The sequence below is a fragment of the Choristoneura fumiferana genome, chromosome 3 (assembly GCF_025370935.1).
Source record: "Choristoneura fumiferana chromosome 3, NRCan_CFum_1, whole genome shotgun sequence".
Lineage (NCBI taxonomy): Eukaryota > Metazoa > Arthropoda > Insecta > Lepidoptera > Tortricidae > Choristoneura > Choristoneura fumiferana.
This window is the reverse complement of record NC_133474.1, coordinates 15466895-15486732: the sequence shown is the minus strand read 5'-3', so window position 1 is coordinate 15486732 and position 19838 is coordinate 15466895. Positions and strand designations below refer to the sequence as shown.

Sequence of the window (19838 nt, the reverse complement as noted above, 5' to 3'; positions counted from 1 at the left end):
CGGGTCTTTTAAAAGCTTAAAGTTATGCGGGCTTAAGTCATATCGAACTCGGTTGGCGCGCAGGTGCAAACATGCTAAGTGTATTCTTATTGTTGTAAGGGATTGGTTTATCAGTGACACTATCTCCGCTGTTCGACAAATGTTTAAGCTGTCAGAGGTGTGACGTCAGCCAATTCGGGCAGAGCGATGCGCGCGCGCCGCCCGCGATCTAACCGCCGATATCCCGCTTTTAACTTGTGAAGTGAGTAGACAGGAATTTTAGATTTACTATGAAAGACTGATTATACAATGAACGGCCGTTTATTTTATTTTCAAAATTGACCGTGGTCATTTTGACGCTACTGAGCGTCATATTTCGTTTAATTCAATTTTAACTTTAAGGGCTGTCACAAGGAAGGTCAGATGCTAGCACTAAATCTAAAGGCGCGTTAGAATCAATGGGAATCAATAGCTGCCTACCCTGGGGAGTCATTTGTAGCTCACGTAGGTGGAGCTTTCGCTATCGCTGTTACTCATGGATAGTTAAGCAAGGATACGGTAACTATCATGCCGCATTGTTTTCACGAGGTACTTTTACCTGTAGTACTTACTTAACACAAGAAAAGTTTTTTAGAGCAAAGATATTTTGTACAAATCGTGTCCTGAATTTATTAAATGTTGTTCTGTAGGGGCGTAGCTGGTTCCACTCACCATGTTACGAACAAAGCTATTACAAATGGTTCGAAGCAGTTAATTGACGAGTGAATGAAGATTTATCTGCCGCATTGTCGATATAAAGTAGCTTCCTTTATGAACCTCAAAACGTCCTAATTATTTTACTACACGGAACGAAACAAAACGAGAAAGTCGGAGACGCCCAAACGCTCTTGTGACAGAGAATTAATTGTGCATGGCGACATATGCGGCCCGTGCGGCCGCTCAGCCAGCGGAGCTCTGCGCTATAGCGGGAGCGGGGAAAAAGACAATTTAGTAGCCAATCAAATGCATCAGACAAATGTTACTTACTCAATAGTTCAAAAGGATGGAAGAAAAGTATGGGAATCCAAAGTGCGCCGTGCATAGCTGGACATCGTTTAAAGCGTGGGTAGGTATATTTAGCGCGCGTGAAAACTTTAATCGTCACCGTCAGGCACGCGTCAACCGCGCTATCCGTCCGTCGTCGCCCCGCACGCGTGTGGCCGCCTGATAGATAAAAAATTATGTGCCACCTCCCTTTGTTCCACTGGACATACCTTTCAGCGAGATGCAATTAGTGCCGCAAAAATAGAGCTCATCGATAGTCAGCCGACAACACGCCGCGTGCTTAAACGTTTAGCTGTCTGATCTATTTTGGGAATCTAATGTAGATACTCGTAATGCGATTTTGTTAATGATTGAGTTGCGGAGTAGCTTGTCATTAGTTAAACGATAAACGAGTTAATATCATCACGTGCATAGAACATCGTTGTTGAGTAGCGCCGTACCCCGTATGCATGTGTCGTATGGTCATGGTGGTTGCCGATAACAAGTTGATACAAATTTTCCTCCTCTCTTTTGATTCCTTCTCTTTTCCTGCATCCATATAATTTTATTCATTCTCATCCCCTGAAAAGGCCGCGGTTACAGTTGCTGACTACAAATATACGGCCGGGTCAATGGAAGTCAGTTCGGGCAGTATCGTTGATGTCAAATTCGAGTCATCTTAAACCGCCAGCAATATCCAGCCCGCCAGATAGGATCCCATGGAATGAAACACGTTATTTCATATTCAAACCCAGACAATTATGTATGTGGTATACTCACGAGTTGATTTTGGTAGGCGGTAACAGCGGTGAAGACGCACTCAGGGAATATGAACGTCTTAAACTCCTCCTGTTCTAGGTCGGTGATGGGCGCGTTGATCGCCCCCTCTCGCCGCAGCACCAAGTGGATGCGAGGCTGGTACTTGTGCATTGAGTTCAACACCAACTGTTTGCATAAATAATAACAGTCATGATATTATAAAGGGTCGAAAACACCAAATTACGAGTACTTACCTAAAAATCATAAATGACATACTAAGATATAGTTACACAGTTAAGTGTAAAAATATGAACTTATTCAAAGTTTCAAAAATAAAGTACCACAGACTCTTATTCCGACGCAATAAGGCCGTAGTAACATATTTTTGAGTGGTTCGAATAGATAGGTACTTATTTTTGCACTTGACTGTACCTACCTCGCGTGAGGAGCAAGTGTTAGCCGTCTGACATTGCAATTTGTTAAATGTCCTATTACAATGTGTAGCGATGTAATACATAAGTAAAACCTTTGTTTTAACAAGGTATTGCTGATTTTATGTCAATAACTCAATTCATACTTAATTTAAATTTTAGTAGGTAATGAATATTTACGTAATAGTGGGTAGGGTAGAGAGGTGCACATTGAGCAATTATGTATTTATCACCTTCTCATTTCATGATGGTTTGCATTAGAAATATGATACTGCTTTGATTGGTTGGAAATATATCTGGGAATAAATGACTTCTGACTGTTTTTTCTGCTCTGTAATAGCTTATCTAGCAGAAAATTTCTCTTAAGTGACTAAAGTCAGACATGCTCAAGTTGCCTCGACAGTGAGAAGTTGGGTAAGGTAAGAATTACATAATAAGCCATCATGTTTTTTGCTCGCATTTATTTGTTTTTACGAAGAAAGAATTATCAGACTCATAATCAAACATATTCAGTGAGTTTTTGACTCGCGAATAACTTTTACGTCGGTGTTTATTACTAGATAGTACCTAATTATCTATGTAAACTTCACCTGCAGAAAAAACCTACTATGGTCTGGCGTAGCCCATCGTTGGAACTCCCTGTACTGGGATTCTTTCATTTTAAAATAAATCCAATCAACTTCATTCTTTTAATATTGTACTTACAATGCTAAACTAGCCCCCTGCGACGTTTTTTAGTAAATGTTAGGTTATAATAAAATGCGTTACACTTACGCTAAAACCGACATTAAAACACAATAGACATGTAAATTTGCTGAGTACTAATGCTTTCCTTTACTTTTGAGTAAAAATAAAAAACAACGAAGCATGAATAATTCCTGCGACACGTGGCAATTGGTAATTGCGGATTATATTCTCCCGCGGACCTCACTTTCCGTTATATTGAGTCCCCGCGTCACATGTGTTTAGTTTTGGAGATATTTTGATTGCCCAACTTACCCGTTTGCTCCACATGCCCCTTTCCACCCTAGGTACTGTTAGCAACAATATCAATAGAACTTCAAATAAAATTTCAAAAGGAGTTCCTGTTGTGAAACCGAGAAATGAAATCAAGATCAAGTATGTATCCTATACAGGTGTCTTGAAATTAATCCGAAATATTTTAGCATGCCATTGCAGTACTTCGACTGAATACTTTTGTTAATGGTTTAACGGCACCTTTGAACATTGAACAATGAAAATGATACAATACAATGCAAATATTCTTTATTGCACACCACAAATTAATACAAACACATTTGTGAATCACAATTAAAAATCCATAGAAACAATGAAATACAAACGCGTTTAGTCAAAGTATCTCAACCATCCGTTGAAATATTTGAGTTAATTTTAAAACATCTTGTATTTTGCCATTGTTACCTGTCCATTTTTGTCCATTTCATTGTTGGTTAGTTTGACTTTCTCGAAGGAGACGACCTGCTTGCGCAGCTGGTCGCCGGAGAAGGGCGAGTCGGGGTGCGGGTAGAGGCGCGCGGGCGCGGGCGGGTCGGCCTTGCCGGCCACCAGCCACGAGGAGCGGTGGTACGCGTACCGGTAGCGCTTGCCGTCCACCGGCACCACGTCCAGCAGCACGGCGTAGCGCGCCTCGCCGCGGCACCCCGCGAAAGATACGCGCACCGTCGGGAACATCCGCCTGCCGCACACACAAACAAATACTTATTAGAAGACCTGCCGCTTAGCAGACCTATAAACCGAGCGCGCCTCGCCGCGGCACCCCGCGAACGGCACGTGCACCATTGGGAACATCCGCTTGCCGCACACAAACAATACTTATTAGAAGACCTGCCGCTTAACAGACCTATAGGTAAATTGAGCGCGCCTCGCCGCGGCAACCCGCGAACGACACGCGCACCGTCGGGAACATCCGCCTGCCGCAGCACGCAACACAAACACTTTCATTAGACGACATGCAACAATAAAAGCATAAAAGACAGCACTCTGGCAGTTCTTAGACCGTCTAAGAGCTGCCGTGCTGCTGTGTTGCGCTGCTAGCGCCTTGGGTATGTCAGCTGCCTTAGGCCGCCTAAGACCTGCGATGTTGCTGTGTTGCGCTGCTAGCGCCTTAGGTGTATGTAAATATCTAAGACCTGGGCGCTGCTGTCGCACTTGCTACTGGGAAAGCGGTCTCAGACGAACTAAGAAATCCAATCCAATGCATTAATTAAAAAAACGTTAACCGCCGAAGGTCCTCTTGCATTTTTGTTTTTAATAGTATCACTCTTTCAAATAGACTACTTATCGTTATCAAGAAGAATGTAGGTACTTATGTCACAAGAAACTTGACAGAGAGATTTTTTTAATCATAATAATTATTGCAATTTACTTTACCAATATACTTATCAAGCCAACTTTTTACTTTCCAGATTTTAATTTTAAGGCTCATAAAGCAATAAAATTGCAACTGACTAAAGAAATGTAATGAAAATAATAAAAATATTTACTAGAAACAAACGGTCATAAAAATCAGTACCTTACAGTACAAACCTATCAAACATTTTTGTCATCAAAACTCGTAACTTTCGCTTAAATATGTATAGGCTACCGTCGGCCCCATAAATATCAGTACATTCCCAAGTTTACGAAAAAAATATCATGCCATCAAAAGCTCCATTACAATCAACATTTCTCTGCAAAAAGTATAAGAGTACTCGCGTACATGTATATTTTAGTGCCATATATGCTGAGCTTCTAACTGCCATTAGTTTCTGCGTTAGGAATTATAGTCAAAAGAAGAAACATACATTTAACTCATAAATGTAGATTAACCTGAATGTTGAGTATATTATCCTGTAGAAACGTGTCGCAGCAGTAGACGACGCATTTGCAATTACAATTACCTTTATTTAGTTTTGAAGCGTGGACTTCCTCGATCCATTGTTTTGTTAAAGCGTACATTTTCACGTTAACGCAATTATTGGACAATTACTTGGTTGCGTAGCAATTATCGCTTGCTGAGAGCGCAGCAAATCGTCGCCGCTCATTAGAGCCCGGGTTATCGCACATTATCGCGAGTAATTAGTATATTATAGTGCACCGGGTAAGTGTTACATTACACGCGTTTCAGTGCGTGTAATAAACAATTATAAAAATTCCACAGACGATGTGCGGACAACGCAGCAAAACTTTTTCTTTATAATGTACTTACTTAAGTAGTTATTCTGAGAGGAGGCCTGTGCCCAGCAGTGGGACGTATACAGGCTGGGATGATGATGACGATGATGAAGTAGGTACCTATTGGCGTAAGTAAGTGCTTCCTACTGACTATCACTAGGAGTGTCTATATTTCTCATAATATGAAGAAGGGTGGTTGCTTATATATTTACTCGCCCCTCGACAGTTACTCCGATGGAAATAATAAATATTTAGAATAAAAAAGTGAAAACTGGCCTACGGTAAAGACAAAAATCGTTTGGCGACAACTTATACCTTTAAATAAATTGTAAGCCTGCGGTGAGAACCGCTCCAGGCGACTTTGACTCTACGGAGCGTCTCCCCTTCCCCTTCTTAACAGAGACATTTTTAATGTCACTCGCTGGAGAAAGATGAATGGGTACACATTTTTGTAGAAGTGTATGTTTTTGTTGTTACTGTAAGTAAAATCGTTTGTGGTTGGTCGACATAATAGCTCTTATTAGACTTCCATACCACTGCGGTTTCCTGTCGTCATTTTTTAATGGGAGACGCAAAGGAAGGAAGGCCCAATCATACATCAAACAATATTAAACTAACATCACGTCACAATTTTGAAGACAGTTAATAACGAGAAGCAGACTTGAAGAGCGCTAAAATGGGAAATAAATACAAAGAACAAACACCGATCAACGATAATAAACTCGTTATAGGAAAGGAGTGTCACAAAAAACTGGTGTCGGTAGCAAGCGCGTGAAACACTATCTCCTAATCGACATAAAATAGTAGTCATTGAGGCGGCGAGAACGGAAACAACAAATCTTTAACTGTAAGTTGATACGCCACTTCGACTAGCTGCCTCTCACTTTTTGTCGACTGCCCCCGAGGCGAGCGGAGCGCGAGCTTGACAATTCGCTATCAAAGCTTGCGCAACGTGACTGTGGAATGCGGCATCTGACCCGCGAACTAGCATAAGAACATTCATATCACGGGATCAGCGGCCACCCAAGTCGTTTACTGACATTGTGCAGACATGCTTAATTTACAATATGATTTTGATTGGATTGATTTCTACAGAAAATCTTCCGCCCGTATACGACTGATTTAACAGCCTGCGCGCTGAACAAAGGCGAGGCGCTCTCAGCAATATATGTTCGTTCTAACGATTTTACAAGATCGAGGGAGGACGAAAATAAGAATAGCATTAATAAGATTTATGCACGTTTGGCTGTGGTCGCGCGCGTCGATTTGCGAAACGCTTCTTATAGCGCTCGCGGTGGTGCATGCGCGTTAGCACGAGCAATTGCACGCGTGCGTTAATGGCGACACTCGGCGCACCGTGGATATATTACCGCAATGATATATGGCCACCGACATCATCCATCATTCTACCACCCAAAAGTTAGCGGAAAACCGCACAAAAGTAAAAAGACGTTGAGACACGCATACGAACCGATTTAATGAGCAGATACCGTGGACAGAAATAAGGGGTGCTATTTACAACGGCTCATTATTGTTATGACATTGTTAAAACGTATGCCTGTGCTAGCAATCTGGAGACATCGTCATAAATTAATCCTGGCATAGTTCGGTGCTCAAATGGAAGTATATATGGTACTGTCATAAGCATTATTTATCATTATAAACATTCTTGGGAAAGAGGCGTGATTTTATGTATGTATGTATGAACATTCTAAACTATAAATTTTTCGTGCGGATGTTTTCAAAAGTTTTAAAAGCAGTGTTGGCTCTAGGTACGGTTTAAATTTTAACTCCTCCAAGATACTGCTTAATTTTAATGTATTACCGGATCAGCTATAATCTTTTTTAACACAGTTAAGTGAGCTGGTGAGATACGAGGGTAAAATTAGTAGGTTTGTGAGTTAAGCGAGCGCGAAGAGTTGCGAGAGTAGGCATGTCGTCTTAATTAGAAAGGCGCGGGCGAGGTGCGAACTCGTCAATCATTGTTTCTCGGCCGAGAGCGTGTGATGAATCTGCTCGACGGACTATTGGAATTTTGTCGACCATGAATCCTTGTAATCTTTTTTGAAACAAAATTATTGCACGTCTATTATGTGGGCTATTAATTAGAGCTGCACCATGTTCAGTTTGTCAATTTTCTTCGTTTTCACTTATGTACTTAGGTGCAACTGCCGTTCTTATACTGAAAGTTATCTTAAGTAGTCCTTCTTACAATTTTACACAAATATATCATAAGGGTGCATGGACAGTAAATAAAAAAAACATCGTCTCCTTAATGCAAGAAATACTTAAATATCATTGGAAAATAGAACCCCGTCTCGTCTCGATACAATGTGGCTAAAATTTTAGCTCAAATTCAATTTACAATCGAAGTCTAAGATATGTATGTTTACACTTAACGACCCTGTAGCTGTAACTTCATGTCTGAATTTTTGTATATATACCTAAAATTGACAGAAAGCAAATAGTGACAAGGCACTACAGCGTAAAATAAATACTAAAAATACTACATAATATATCTTTGACATCAACAGAAGATTTAATAATTAATTCGTCTTATTAGAAAATGCCCTTCAATGGTCAAATAATTGTTACGTTCTTACGCCAGTCACTATGTTTTTTTTTTTATTTTAGGTACGTTGATTGAACTTCCGTCGTGGGTAAAATGTTTTTGTTTATATTCTAAAGCTGAGTTTAGACTTGCAAGTAAAATCGTGCAAGTTGCATTACATTGCTGCGCTCGATTGACCATTACAAACTGGTTGGCTTTACGGCCTCGCAATGTAATGCAACATGCACGATTTTACATGCAAGTCTAAACTCGGCTTAAAGAAGGTATTCCAAAAACGCATGATATGAGCAAATTTACATTTAGCGACAGTTGGTATTGAAATAAACATTAATACGGAGGAACGCAGGCTATGTCAATATGTACAAATGAATTATGCAATAGGAAGCCAGTGTACGTCATTAGCGCAGTGTTATCACGTCGTGTCGTGATTAGGGCCGTCGCGCAGCCAATCCGCGCACGCCGCTTCTAATTATACAGGAAAGCGCTTTATTAATAGCAATTACCCGCCGCCATATTGCGAGCGCGATTTAATTAACTCAATCCGTTGATTAGAGACAGATGGCGCGAGATTGCAATTGCCGGAGCTGCTCATTAGCGCACTTTTGGCGCTAGCTCTGGTGTTTATCAACGCGTGATACTTACCACTTTACTTAGTTACAGGGTCAAATGTTGATGTGCGGAACTAAATCCATTTTTCTCAAACATGACATGAAATATTGACGTTTTGTTTCAAATTATTATTACGAGCCGAGAAGTATGGTGCTGCAGGCGCTGTGGCTCAGCTGCGTGCGCGCGGTCACTCTAGCGGCTTGCAAAGAGATTTCATACAACCTTGCAGGCCGCTGGCCGGCAATGCGACCGTATTTTATTTCAACGCCCGCTCTGCGACACGCACGCGGCCCACGCCCAGCAACACCACAGCACGCACAGCAGCGCCGCCAGCAGCCACACAACAGGGCGACCAGACTAGCATCCCGCCAGCTTAATTTCTTGTTTTTTTTTATTGTCTTACAAGTGTAATACATACAAGACACATTAGTGGCAGGTTTTAGATACCTACATGTAATATTGCTAGATGGCGCTAGTTTCGTGTGGTCCGTTTGACGTTTGTGACACGTTTGGGTGTGGTTTATAGCTAAATCAGCTCAAGTTCAAGTTAGGTAGGTACATAACGGAGGTGTATAAAAACTGTCGTGTCTGTGCGCGTTGGTCTGGGAAAGTAAAAAGTTGCACCCGATGGAGGTAGTTTAGAAAAAAAAAAAATCCAACTATTAGTGATTTAAATCACTCCATTCTACGTCGTTCTATCAGTATGTCAAGTTTTGACATTCACAAAGAAATCCACAAGTATGGGTATTTAACATTTACCAAAAATAATCAAGGACGAAGGTTTCGCAGCACAAGTAAATAAAGGAAATAAATCTAAATATAATTAATTTGTAATAACACCATAAGAAAAAATCAGTCAAGTACGAGTCAGAGTCGCGCGCCGAGTTTCTGCAGAAATTTGTGGGTATCATGAATGTCCAGTGCTAGAAGAGCCCCGCAAAACGTACAAGTACAATAGGACATATTAGGCAAAGCTCGCGCAGGAGGCGACACTAGCGCAAACCCATGACATCGTCAGTTCTCTTTATATTTTGTCGCCATGATAGATCATGACCAAAGAGTGTACCTATAGAAATCATCATATATTTATTAGTAACATGATATTTGACTACGATAGTAAAGATAGAGCTATATTTCCAAAAAAAATTGAAATAATACGATTATGGCATTTAAGATACTCAAAAAAGTGTTCACGGTTTTGATGCAAAAAATAATAGCGTGTAAATGCATTTTGAACACTGAAATTATAAGAACTTAATATTCCTAATAAAGCTACTACCAATTATTTAAGATTAGGCTTTCCTTAAAGTATATTAATAAATCCAGAAAAAGTTTATAGATTTTGACAACTAATTTTTTATGTTGTGTTATAAAAGCTACCTTCAAACCAAATTTCAAGTTGCTAAGCAGCTACTATAGTAGCTTTTGATTCCTAAGTAGCTAGGTATTAATTTCAGCTCGATACCTTCTGAGAATAAGGGTAGGTAGGTTTGACAGACGGACAGTAAGAGAGACAGATGGACAACAAAGTGATCCTATAACGGTTCCTTTTAAACCAAATTGAGGCACGGAACCCTAAAAACGGCGATTACAAACTTAGTACCTGGGCGACCGAGGCTCGGGCTAAAATTCGATAATAAGCAATTTGCCAGAGATAAGACCAAGCTAGATGAATTTGTAGGTAATCCCCGAAAACCCCCATATCAAATTTTAAATTTTATCGAAATCGTATAAACATAGAAGAGTTGCTTGTTTAAAGGTATTAGATTATTATACATTAAATAGATAGATAGATAGTAATTATTTAAATTGATTGATTGATTGATGGACAGTTGACTATGATGAGACAAGTCCTTGTGGTATTATTCAAAAATAAACCTATTCTTCAGGTACTCGTCGCTATATTAGACTTAAGACAAGAAAATTAATACGGTAGCTCGCAACTATAATTGCTTTAAAGGTGCTTGGTTAGAGTATTCCAATTGACGAAGGAACGCAGGGAACAACAGAGACTTGTATCGTTGGTCATCTCATTACGCTGATTTGATACACTTCTATCGATGTAATGCAATCGACAATCCATACTACATATAATATTATAAATGCGAAAATATGCATGTTTGAATGTTTGTCCATCTTTCACGTCGAAACAGAGCGCCGGATCGACGTGATTTTTGGATAGAGATAGTTTATGAGCCAGAGAGTGACAGGCTACTTTTTATCTCGGGAAAATGCACCCCGAGGGAACAGCGCGCGATATCCAAATTCCACGCGTACGAAGTCATGGGCAAAAGCTAGTAATGCAATAACGCAATCGGCACTCGATTTATAATTTAAGTTGGCTTGTTTATTACTTTTGTAACTGATATTTAGACTAAAATTCAAAAGAACTTCTCGACCAATGGTTCTCTATCGCTTGCCCGAATTTTTATTTGCCATTAAGTAATTTATTTCTGAAATTGTATTTTGCCAGATTCTTATTGATTTAGATAAGTATGATTTCGTTAAACTGTCTTTGAACAGAGGGTTCTACCACGAAGGCGTACCTACCTATATAATTTGCAAAACCTTTTATTTATTTATTTAATATATTTTAATTTGGTATTTGACATGTATAATAATCAATAAACTAAACTAACACAGTAAGTATATATATTATAACTAAACTGACAAAATAGCAACTAAAAATAAGAAATATTAATAAAAAAGTAGGAAAATAAAACTAATTTAAAAATACAAACCTACATAATCGTTCTATCCTATAAATTTACAAAATAGAACCAGTAGCCTAACAGCGCTGAGATCAATCTCTATCGTGAGATTATACCTAATGAAGTATCGAGCTTTACAGATTTGCGCCAAAGGCATATATGGCTCTCGATGGTATCGTGAATTGGGCCTCAGGAAATACGGTAAATGCTTTAACCAGACATTTTATACCGTAAAATCGTAATCGTACCCGTGTGGTGTCGTTAGAATAACACCTCTCCATTCTTCCATGATGTTAAGAACAAAGGACATAGGTTAGTAACCGTAGGCGACAGGCTAGCAACCTGTCATATTGAGATTGTAATTAACCTAAAAATTGCTTTACAGATTTGCGCCGAAGGCATATGGTCTCGATGGTATCGTGAATTGGGCCTCAGGAAATACGGTAAATGCTTTAACCAGACATTTTATACCGTAAAATCATATTTAAATAAGTAGACTAAACAGTAAAAGGTACTTATCAAATAATATCTAATCAACCAGATAACTGAAAAAATATTTCGCACTAAGTATATCAAGTCTAGTAAAAGTGGTGGTCAAGATGTAATGTGCACATGTATGCCAAAGATATGACATAGGCTGCTGTTTCATTATGTGCAACGCTGCTTATAATAAGGATATCTATTGTCTGATGTTCACTAAATAAGAACGTTATTTTTTTATATTGCTAAATAGTTTAAACTCTCACATAAAAAAAGTAGAAAACGGATGACAAAGGAACTAAATATTTTCATACAAAATAGTTTCCATAAGCTAGTCAGTTAGATACCTAGAGGAGAGGAATTAACAGAACGTTATAGACTTAGCTGACAAAATAAAAACATGGAGCTTTTTTAGCACGTAGGCCCCTGACGTCTTTAGTGATATTTCTATTATTTTTATTATCACTTTTGTTGGTAAAACGGTTGAAGTTCTTGATGACATGACACTTGAAGTCCTTGTCCTGGCACTTTATTTATTCAGCTTACATATCTCCGAACTCTTATCTAGTGAAATATTGGCCTAAAAGCTGCTCAAATCGAAAAATAGTTGAAAGAAAGGAAGCCTCACCGTGGTCAAGCACTATAGAATAATAAATAATAGAATAGTCAATTTATATCGCCAGAAGATCGGCCAGTTTTCCTATAGTAATTGAGACGTTAAGCGTTGAAGAGTTTTCTTTGTTACAAACTTATCTAAACTGAAGACTCGCCTTACACTTACGCTGAGACTGGTGGGAAAATAGCCTAAGCTTAGTTAACTACATGCTCGCTGCAACTATAATGCGTGTACCTATATCTACCTGCAGCCAGCTCCATGTACGGTGATCATTATTGTGAATTAGAATGATTAGCGATAATGGCGCCCTAAGTGATTCCGGCAGCAATACAGTGACAACAATCCACGTTGGTGGCCTATGAATATTTCATATCGCATAATCTGCCCACTTGCAACTAATTTTATAGCTGAGCCGATGACGTCTGATACCGTACTTAAGATAAGTGGTATCTAACGTCGTTACATGTTTTTTAGAGTGACGGTAGGGCACAATGCAAAGGGTAGTATTATTAGACCGTTTTGAGACTAGGAATGGAATTGACAGTTTTATTGCCCATAGCCTTAACCCGCAGCTTCGCACATGTAAATCATTAGGCGTAAATAACACCAAGAAAAAGCGTAGTTAAAAAAATAAGTTATATACAAAACATGTCAAATAAATATTTTTTTTAGTTCATTCAAAAACATGTAAATTTTCAAACGAGGGACTAAATTAAGTTTTATCGAAATTAAGTTTGTTCAAACCATTAAAATATTTCCTAAAATCAGCATCTAAATTAGTACCTACGTACAGTCAAGTGCAAAAATAAGTATCTATTCGAACCTCTCAAAAATATGTTACTACGGCCTTATTGCGTCGGAGTAAGAGTCTGTGGTACTTATTTTTGAAACTTTGAATAAGTTCATATTTTTACACTTGACTGTACTTACCTAACACTAAAACGATTTTTTTTATTTTAACTACTTTTTTAGGTACCTAAGTATATTTTACTCCACAGAACAGTGCTCTGTGTTTCAGTCCATTTCATTTTGTGAACATTACACTATATCCGTTGCAATTAGAAATGAATAAAATCTATGACATCAAAAAAAATGATTAATTTTAAAACTATAGGTAAGTATGACAATACTTGTGTTAGGACGCTGTGACATGTAACAGAAAACAGTCAGTCTATATGACCACACATTACTACACGTCTGCTAATTTAAAAACTTGTCAGCGTTTTAGGGTTCGAATTGCATTTTGAAAAACAAATCTGTAGCGATGCCAAGTATTCAAGAATATTGCAAATCATCAGCTATTTTGACAAGAGCTCGCATTTCAGTATCCCGCTGTGACACCGCGTCAGCTCGTGATGGATGTATAGATTCTAACAAAGCAGACTCCACTCATATTCTGAAGCCACGCAAACACGCATGGTCGCTCGGATCGTTTCAGGTTGCACAGTGGAAAGGAGCGTGACACGTAAACGATGTTCGTATGTGTGCAGTTTGGGAATCAATTTTTGATAACGAATCACTCGAGAATATCATTTGAAAGTGGTTAAAAATTGTGCTCGATTTGAATTAAAGCAAAATAGGTTGTAAAAAATAAATAATAATAATAAATAATGATAAAAAATATTTATCCTCCACCACATAAGTATTGTCAACTTCAAAGATATTCCTTCTGGATATTTCTTCAAATATATAACGTCCAAAGTTACAAAAATATGTATCTACGACCTTAATGTTTTCTTTTATGTAAGAGGGTGCAAACGAGCATGCATGAATAAAGTTGTGTAATTACTCATATTTTTGTAACTTTGGCCGCAATGATACTTTTGAAGTTGAAGTACATAAGTAGACAATAGTACCTAATAAAATACTTTTCTTCTAGGCTAGTGTCGCCAAGACCGGTGCTTGAAGTAGGAGGTAGCTGTGACAGTGGTGTGACCTGTGACAGGTCACCAGATCTCTGATCCTCAGATATCAACTATCAGCGTCATAAAATTGATCTTAATTTTGATTTAAACAGTGAAAAGGTATTAAAAATTTGATAGAAGAAAAGTGTTTCTGCAGGTTCTAGTCTAGTGATACACTTAGTTGTTGGCTTATCACATAATTTCCAGGATACACATGGTGCGTTTTTAGGGTTCCGGAGCCAAAATGGCAAAAACGGAACCCTTATAGTTGCTGTCTGTCTGTCTGTCTGTTCGTCCGTCCGCGGCTTTGCTCAGGGACTATCAATGCTAAGAAAGTTGTTATTTTGTAACAGTGGTAGTAAGTATATCAAACTTTCAAGAAAAACTATAACGGTTAAGTTGTCTTGAGAATTTTTAATAGGTAGTTTAAGAGTAAATAGCAGCGTAAGGTATAAAATATACTTAAACTTGGAAGATTCCGTATAAAATACGAAATCCTTAGAAAAATATTACTTAATTTTTTCGTAATTGCTACGGAACCCTATTTCGGGCGTGCCCGACACGCTCTTGGCCGGTTTTTTATTATTTCGTAATCCTACAAGGAACCCTTATGGTGTCGCCAAGATCTTAGCGCAAACTCGAATATTAAACAATAACAAACAATGAATATGAAACAATCGAATATAAGTGCAAACTATTTTGTGACAATACATAGATTTTTACCACTTTCGAATGACATTTCCAAGTGGTATGATTTCGAAAATCGGCCTCTTGTCTGTAGTATTTTTTACCTAGTGATGGATGCGGGAGGTGTCGCGTGGATCCGACGCGTCACGACTCGGCGCCTAGCGCGACCGACGCGCGTTTGAAACCCAACCCTTATGACAGACGCTTTGTTACATTAGTTAACTGTGCGTCATTTAAGTATGTTAATTAAACACAATATTTTGAATTTAATTAGTGAGTATGTGAGACTCCTAACACTGTGAATCGGCTGGACGATGAATGTACAGACAGACGCGGTGTCAAAAGTAACTGCTTACTGTATCTTGTCGCTTTATAGCCGCGTGAGTAACAACGTACAAGATGAGCACGTGTCAATGGCGATAAAATACAAAAGTGATCAGCTTTTTTTAACGATGACAATATAACACATTTTAGTTTGCTCGGTACTTATCTACCTATCACTTTTTCTCGGCTTCGTATTAATTTAGGTATGTAAAAACCGCTTTTGTGAAAACCATTCAGATCTAGAAATTATGGGAATTCAACAAAACAAAAAAACTAAACTTCCATGGATATTGCAAAAAAATACAATAGTCGTCCCTCCCGTGTGAATGCCTATGTGCTTATTCCCGAGATTCGTCTAGTAATTTTACACGAAAGATACCAAATACACACACACACACACTCACACTTACAAACTTTCTCGTTTATAATCTTAATAGGTGGGTATATAGTATAGTAGGATTAAGTTGACCTAAAATGACCTTACAAGTTTGTACAAACGCGAGCCTCAAGAATATGAATAGCTAAATCGTGCGACAACATATTAAGCCCAGCGAGCGGGATGCGATTATGACGGAACAAGCGGATCACAGCGCTGACACCGGAGTGACGCGATGACAAATGACCGCTGCTCCGCAACCTCTGTAGCTCTATAAAACTACTAATGTTTGTTGCCTAATTGATTAAATTACACATTGAGTGTGGATTAAATCATTAATTCTATGTTAAGAAAAAAAAATTTTTTCGTTGATAATAGGTAGGTATACAGAATAAAAAATAAGAAGAATCGTATTTTTATTAAAATGAATTTCATTGCTGAGATTGACTTATGAAACCGCGTAAAACGTGAGCATATTAATAGCTGCTGAGGTGAGAATTTATTTTGGTAAGAAATATGAGTATTAAATAATAGTATATCGGATAACTGACGTCTGAAATCGAGTTTCGAGCATGTGTAGCACCAGCCGCCGAGTCGCGTTGCTCCTAGAAGAAATGCTACGGATTACCCTAGCCTTAGCCTTAGCTTTCCTAGAAGAAAGGTTACGGTTAGCCCGAAACATGTCGAGCTAAATTCGATTTCAGACGTGAGTTATCCGATATCTCCCGGAGTTTCATGATCAAATTATGATGGTATTTTTATTCAACTTAATAGCTGTTACCCGCGACTTCAACTGCTAAGAATTAATTTATATCGAAAATACAAACTGAGACATGGATGCACAGAAAAACCAGAAAAAGAGACCAGCGTTGGGAATTGAACCCAGGTCCTCAGCATTCCGTGCTGCGTGCTATAATCCCTACACCACCGCTGGACAGGAGTCTAGACACAAATTTCTCCTATGCACACATATCTCAGGTTGCTTTTTTCTACTATGCTACTTAAGCAGCAGCACTAGCGACATCTATGTTTCGCTCTCATCGAGAGACGTAATACTCTTTTGGAACCAACCGCTCACCCAGACAAGAGATGTCGCTACTAAGCAATCAAATTACTACTAGCAATTAATACGGATATGGTTTTACGGGATGACCGTAAAAGTAACAAATTTGGAGTTAAAATAAAAAATACAAAAAAGACTCCAAAAAACCAATCATAATTAATTTATACTTAATTGTCTCATCATCATCCCAGGCTATATACGTGTACTCCCACTGCTGGGCACAGGCCTCCTCTCAGAATAGTTAATTATCTATCCTGCGAGAACTGCAATTTTCCGAGATAAAAAATAGCCTACCTATATGTTAATCCAGACTATCTGTGAGCCAAAGTTCATCCAAAATCGTTAAGTTGTTTCTGCGTGATGGAGTCGGACTTTCGAATCCTACTAATACTCGTATTATAAATGTGAAAGTTTGTGAGCGAGTCAGTGAGTGAGTGAGTTTGTGAGTGAGTGAGTATGTTTGTTACTTCTTCACGCTGAAACGGCTGAACGGGTTTGGATTAAATTTGGCAAAAAGTTAGTTTATAACCTGGAATAAAACAAAGGATACTTTTTATTCAGATATTCCCACGGGATAGGGATAAAATATCTAAATAACAACCGCTGGGCTTAGTCATGAAATTTGGTACGTAGGTAGCTGGACTCTGGAATAACACATAGGCTGTTTTTATCCCGATGTACCCACGGGATAGGGATAAAATCTTGAACTAATAACCGCTGGGCTTAGAATCGTGAAATTTGGTATGTAGATAGCTGGACATCTGGAATAACACGTAGGCTACTTTTTATTCCGATATTCCCACGAGATAGGGATAAAATCTTGAACTAATAACCGCTGGGCTTAGAATCGTGAAATTTGGTATGGGTGTTTTAATTTCACGTCAATGAAAATCACGATGTAATTTTAGGGAATTCCAACGAGAATTTAATAAAATCCCGGAATTCCAATTCACTGCTGTATCTAAAGATTTACGCGTGCGAAGCCGCGGGTAAACGCGCCGCTAGTTTATAATATAGTAAAATAAGTATGTTCTGTGGTAGTTACCTACTCATGGGTAAAAAAACGTTAGCGTTTCGTCTGTTGTTAAAACTAACTCAACGATCAAGCTGCGTATGCTTAATCTTGGTTAGACTGTTAACAGAAATCGGTTTTTTCTTTTTAATTTGATTAAGCGTGTATTAGTTTTTGGTTCGAAAAAAAACAGCGTGTTTGTGATTTTTTGCCGCATCAGCGGCGCGCGCATGACGAGGTACGCGCTAGTTATCTGCGATCTCTGACTGACAGAGATATTAATCAATACTCGTAGGAATTAGGATTGACAAAATCGTGCGAGTGTCGAAAATGCGACTGCTCCGGCGCAGACCTCCCAAGATGGCGATATTTCACCCGCGCGCGCCCCGCCCTCTGGCTCATTAGCTCTAATATAGACACAATTGCTTTTTCATTTAATTTGGAATGAGCTACTTTTAGTTTGAATACACGACTAGCACCTTGAATAGCAGTAAAAGAACCGAGAGCATAGGTAATTTATTACCTAATAGAGTAAATGATAGTTTTGAAAAATAAAATCGTTACCTACTAATAATCTGCCCGTATTCAGGAAGATATGAAATTTGGCGTGGGTATTCTTATGCAATGTTGCTGAAATAAGCGATATATTTTTTGGAAATTCCCACTGTTTTTCTTTTGCGCAAACCAAGAATTTCAATACAACTGCTAGAGCTAGATCTGAAACGTTTTTAAAATTTTGATTTTAGCACGAACACGCTTTTTACTGACACTACTTTTTGTTGACTGTGCTTCCATTGCCATCCAGTCTACCAAATTTAAATTCAATCCAATCACTAAAGTAAGTAAAATTTAATTGGCAAAATTTGAAGAGAACTCAAATACCTCTAAAATACCTACCTACATACTAACATTGCAAGTAAAATAAAAGCTTGTAAAAAACAACCAATAACTCGTTCCACTCTTTCATCTATTGAAAGCCTCTAATTTTAGTAGAGTACAGTATACAGCATGGCAACCCCTCAACAATGTAATGTGGTTGTTTTGAGGTAAAAACTATGTTCACGCAAAAAGAAAATTATTAGGAGCGTGTAGGTACGCGCGTTGCAAATTAAACATTCTGTATTGAACTGTGGCGTTCGGCGCTGGCGCAGATGTTGCGTCTAACTATATATTAGTGGCAAGGTAATTAGTGAATTTAAACAAATACTACCTAAGTGAACAATTTTTAATTGATATGTATCCCCTCATCGCAGCAAACCGCATGCCGGAAATAAGTTATTTTTAGTCAAAATAGGTACGTTCCAAAACGCGACGACTATTTTAATAAACTTAATGAATGACTAAAACATAAATAAATACAGTGGTAGAATAGCGTAACTCGTTGGTGTTGCAAGTTAGTATCACTCAGTATACGTTATGCCTATCCAATTTATTAAAAGTGTAAACAAACCGATTTCATCAAAATTCTTGTATAAACATCCACTAGATCGAATCAATAACACATTTTATCTATAATTCGTGTCTTTTAAATAGATGTTGAATCACTTTTTTCACCAAAATTCACTTGATTTCAATATTTATTTTTCATTTGAAAAATATTCGTCAAAATCTGACGTTATTTCTTGATTAAAACATGTGTATAATCTGTAGTAGCATAGACTAGCATAGAGATGGTGGAAAATTTGACATTTTAAAAATCGATTAATGCGCGAATGAATAAACGATTTTTTATTTACTTTCCTTAAAATTAAAAAATAGTTACTCCTTTTATAATTGAATATAATTGAATATATATAGTCTTTGGAATTAAATCAAGTATTGTAAATAATAAAATAGACATAAATACGTTTATCTATTCAATTAATAAGTAATCGATTTACTGAACAGATTAATTATTTTGCAATAGGTTCTAGGTTTTTACATCACTAAATGTCTATGGTCTGGTTAATGGCATCTTTGTTTACGCTTGTCATAAATTGGATCGGAATACAATATAGTTATCTATTGGAAATATAGAATTGGTACATCAATTTTTACGCTTTTAGGAGTTGTGACTTCCTTCTGATAGTTGCGATAAATGCCACCACACGCCACTATTGACATATGTAAGTGATTAAT

At 38.1% G+C, this 19838-nt stretch overlaps 1 protein-coding gene across 3 annotated transcripts in view; it reads right to left on the bottom strand.

The window, feature by feature from the left end:
* LOC141426241 (T-box transcription factor TBX20-like) overlaps nt 1–19838 on the bottom strand; it is a 52692-nt gene that overhangs the window by 11001 nt on the left and 21853 nt on the right. For all 3 annotated transcript variants that reach the window (XM_074085092.1, XM_074085091.1, XM_074085093.1), the window contains 2 exons: nt 3615–3888; nt 1783–1947 (listed from right to left, as the gene is read on the bottom strand). In XM_074085092.1, coding sequence (XP_073941193.1) covers nt 1783–1947; nt 3615–3888 — 439 coding nt within the window. The remainder of the gene's footprint in view (nt 1–1782; nt 1948–3614; nt 3889–19838) is intronic.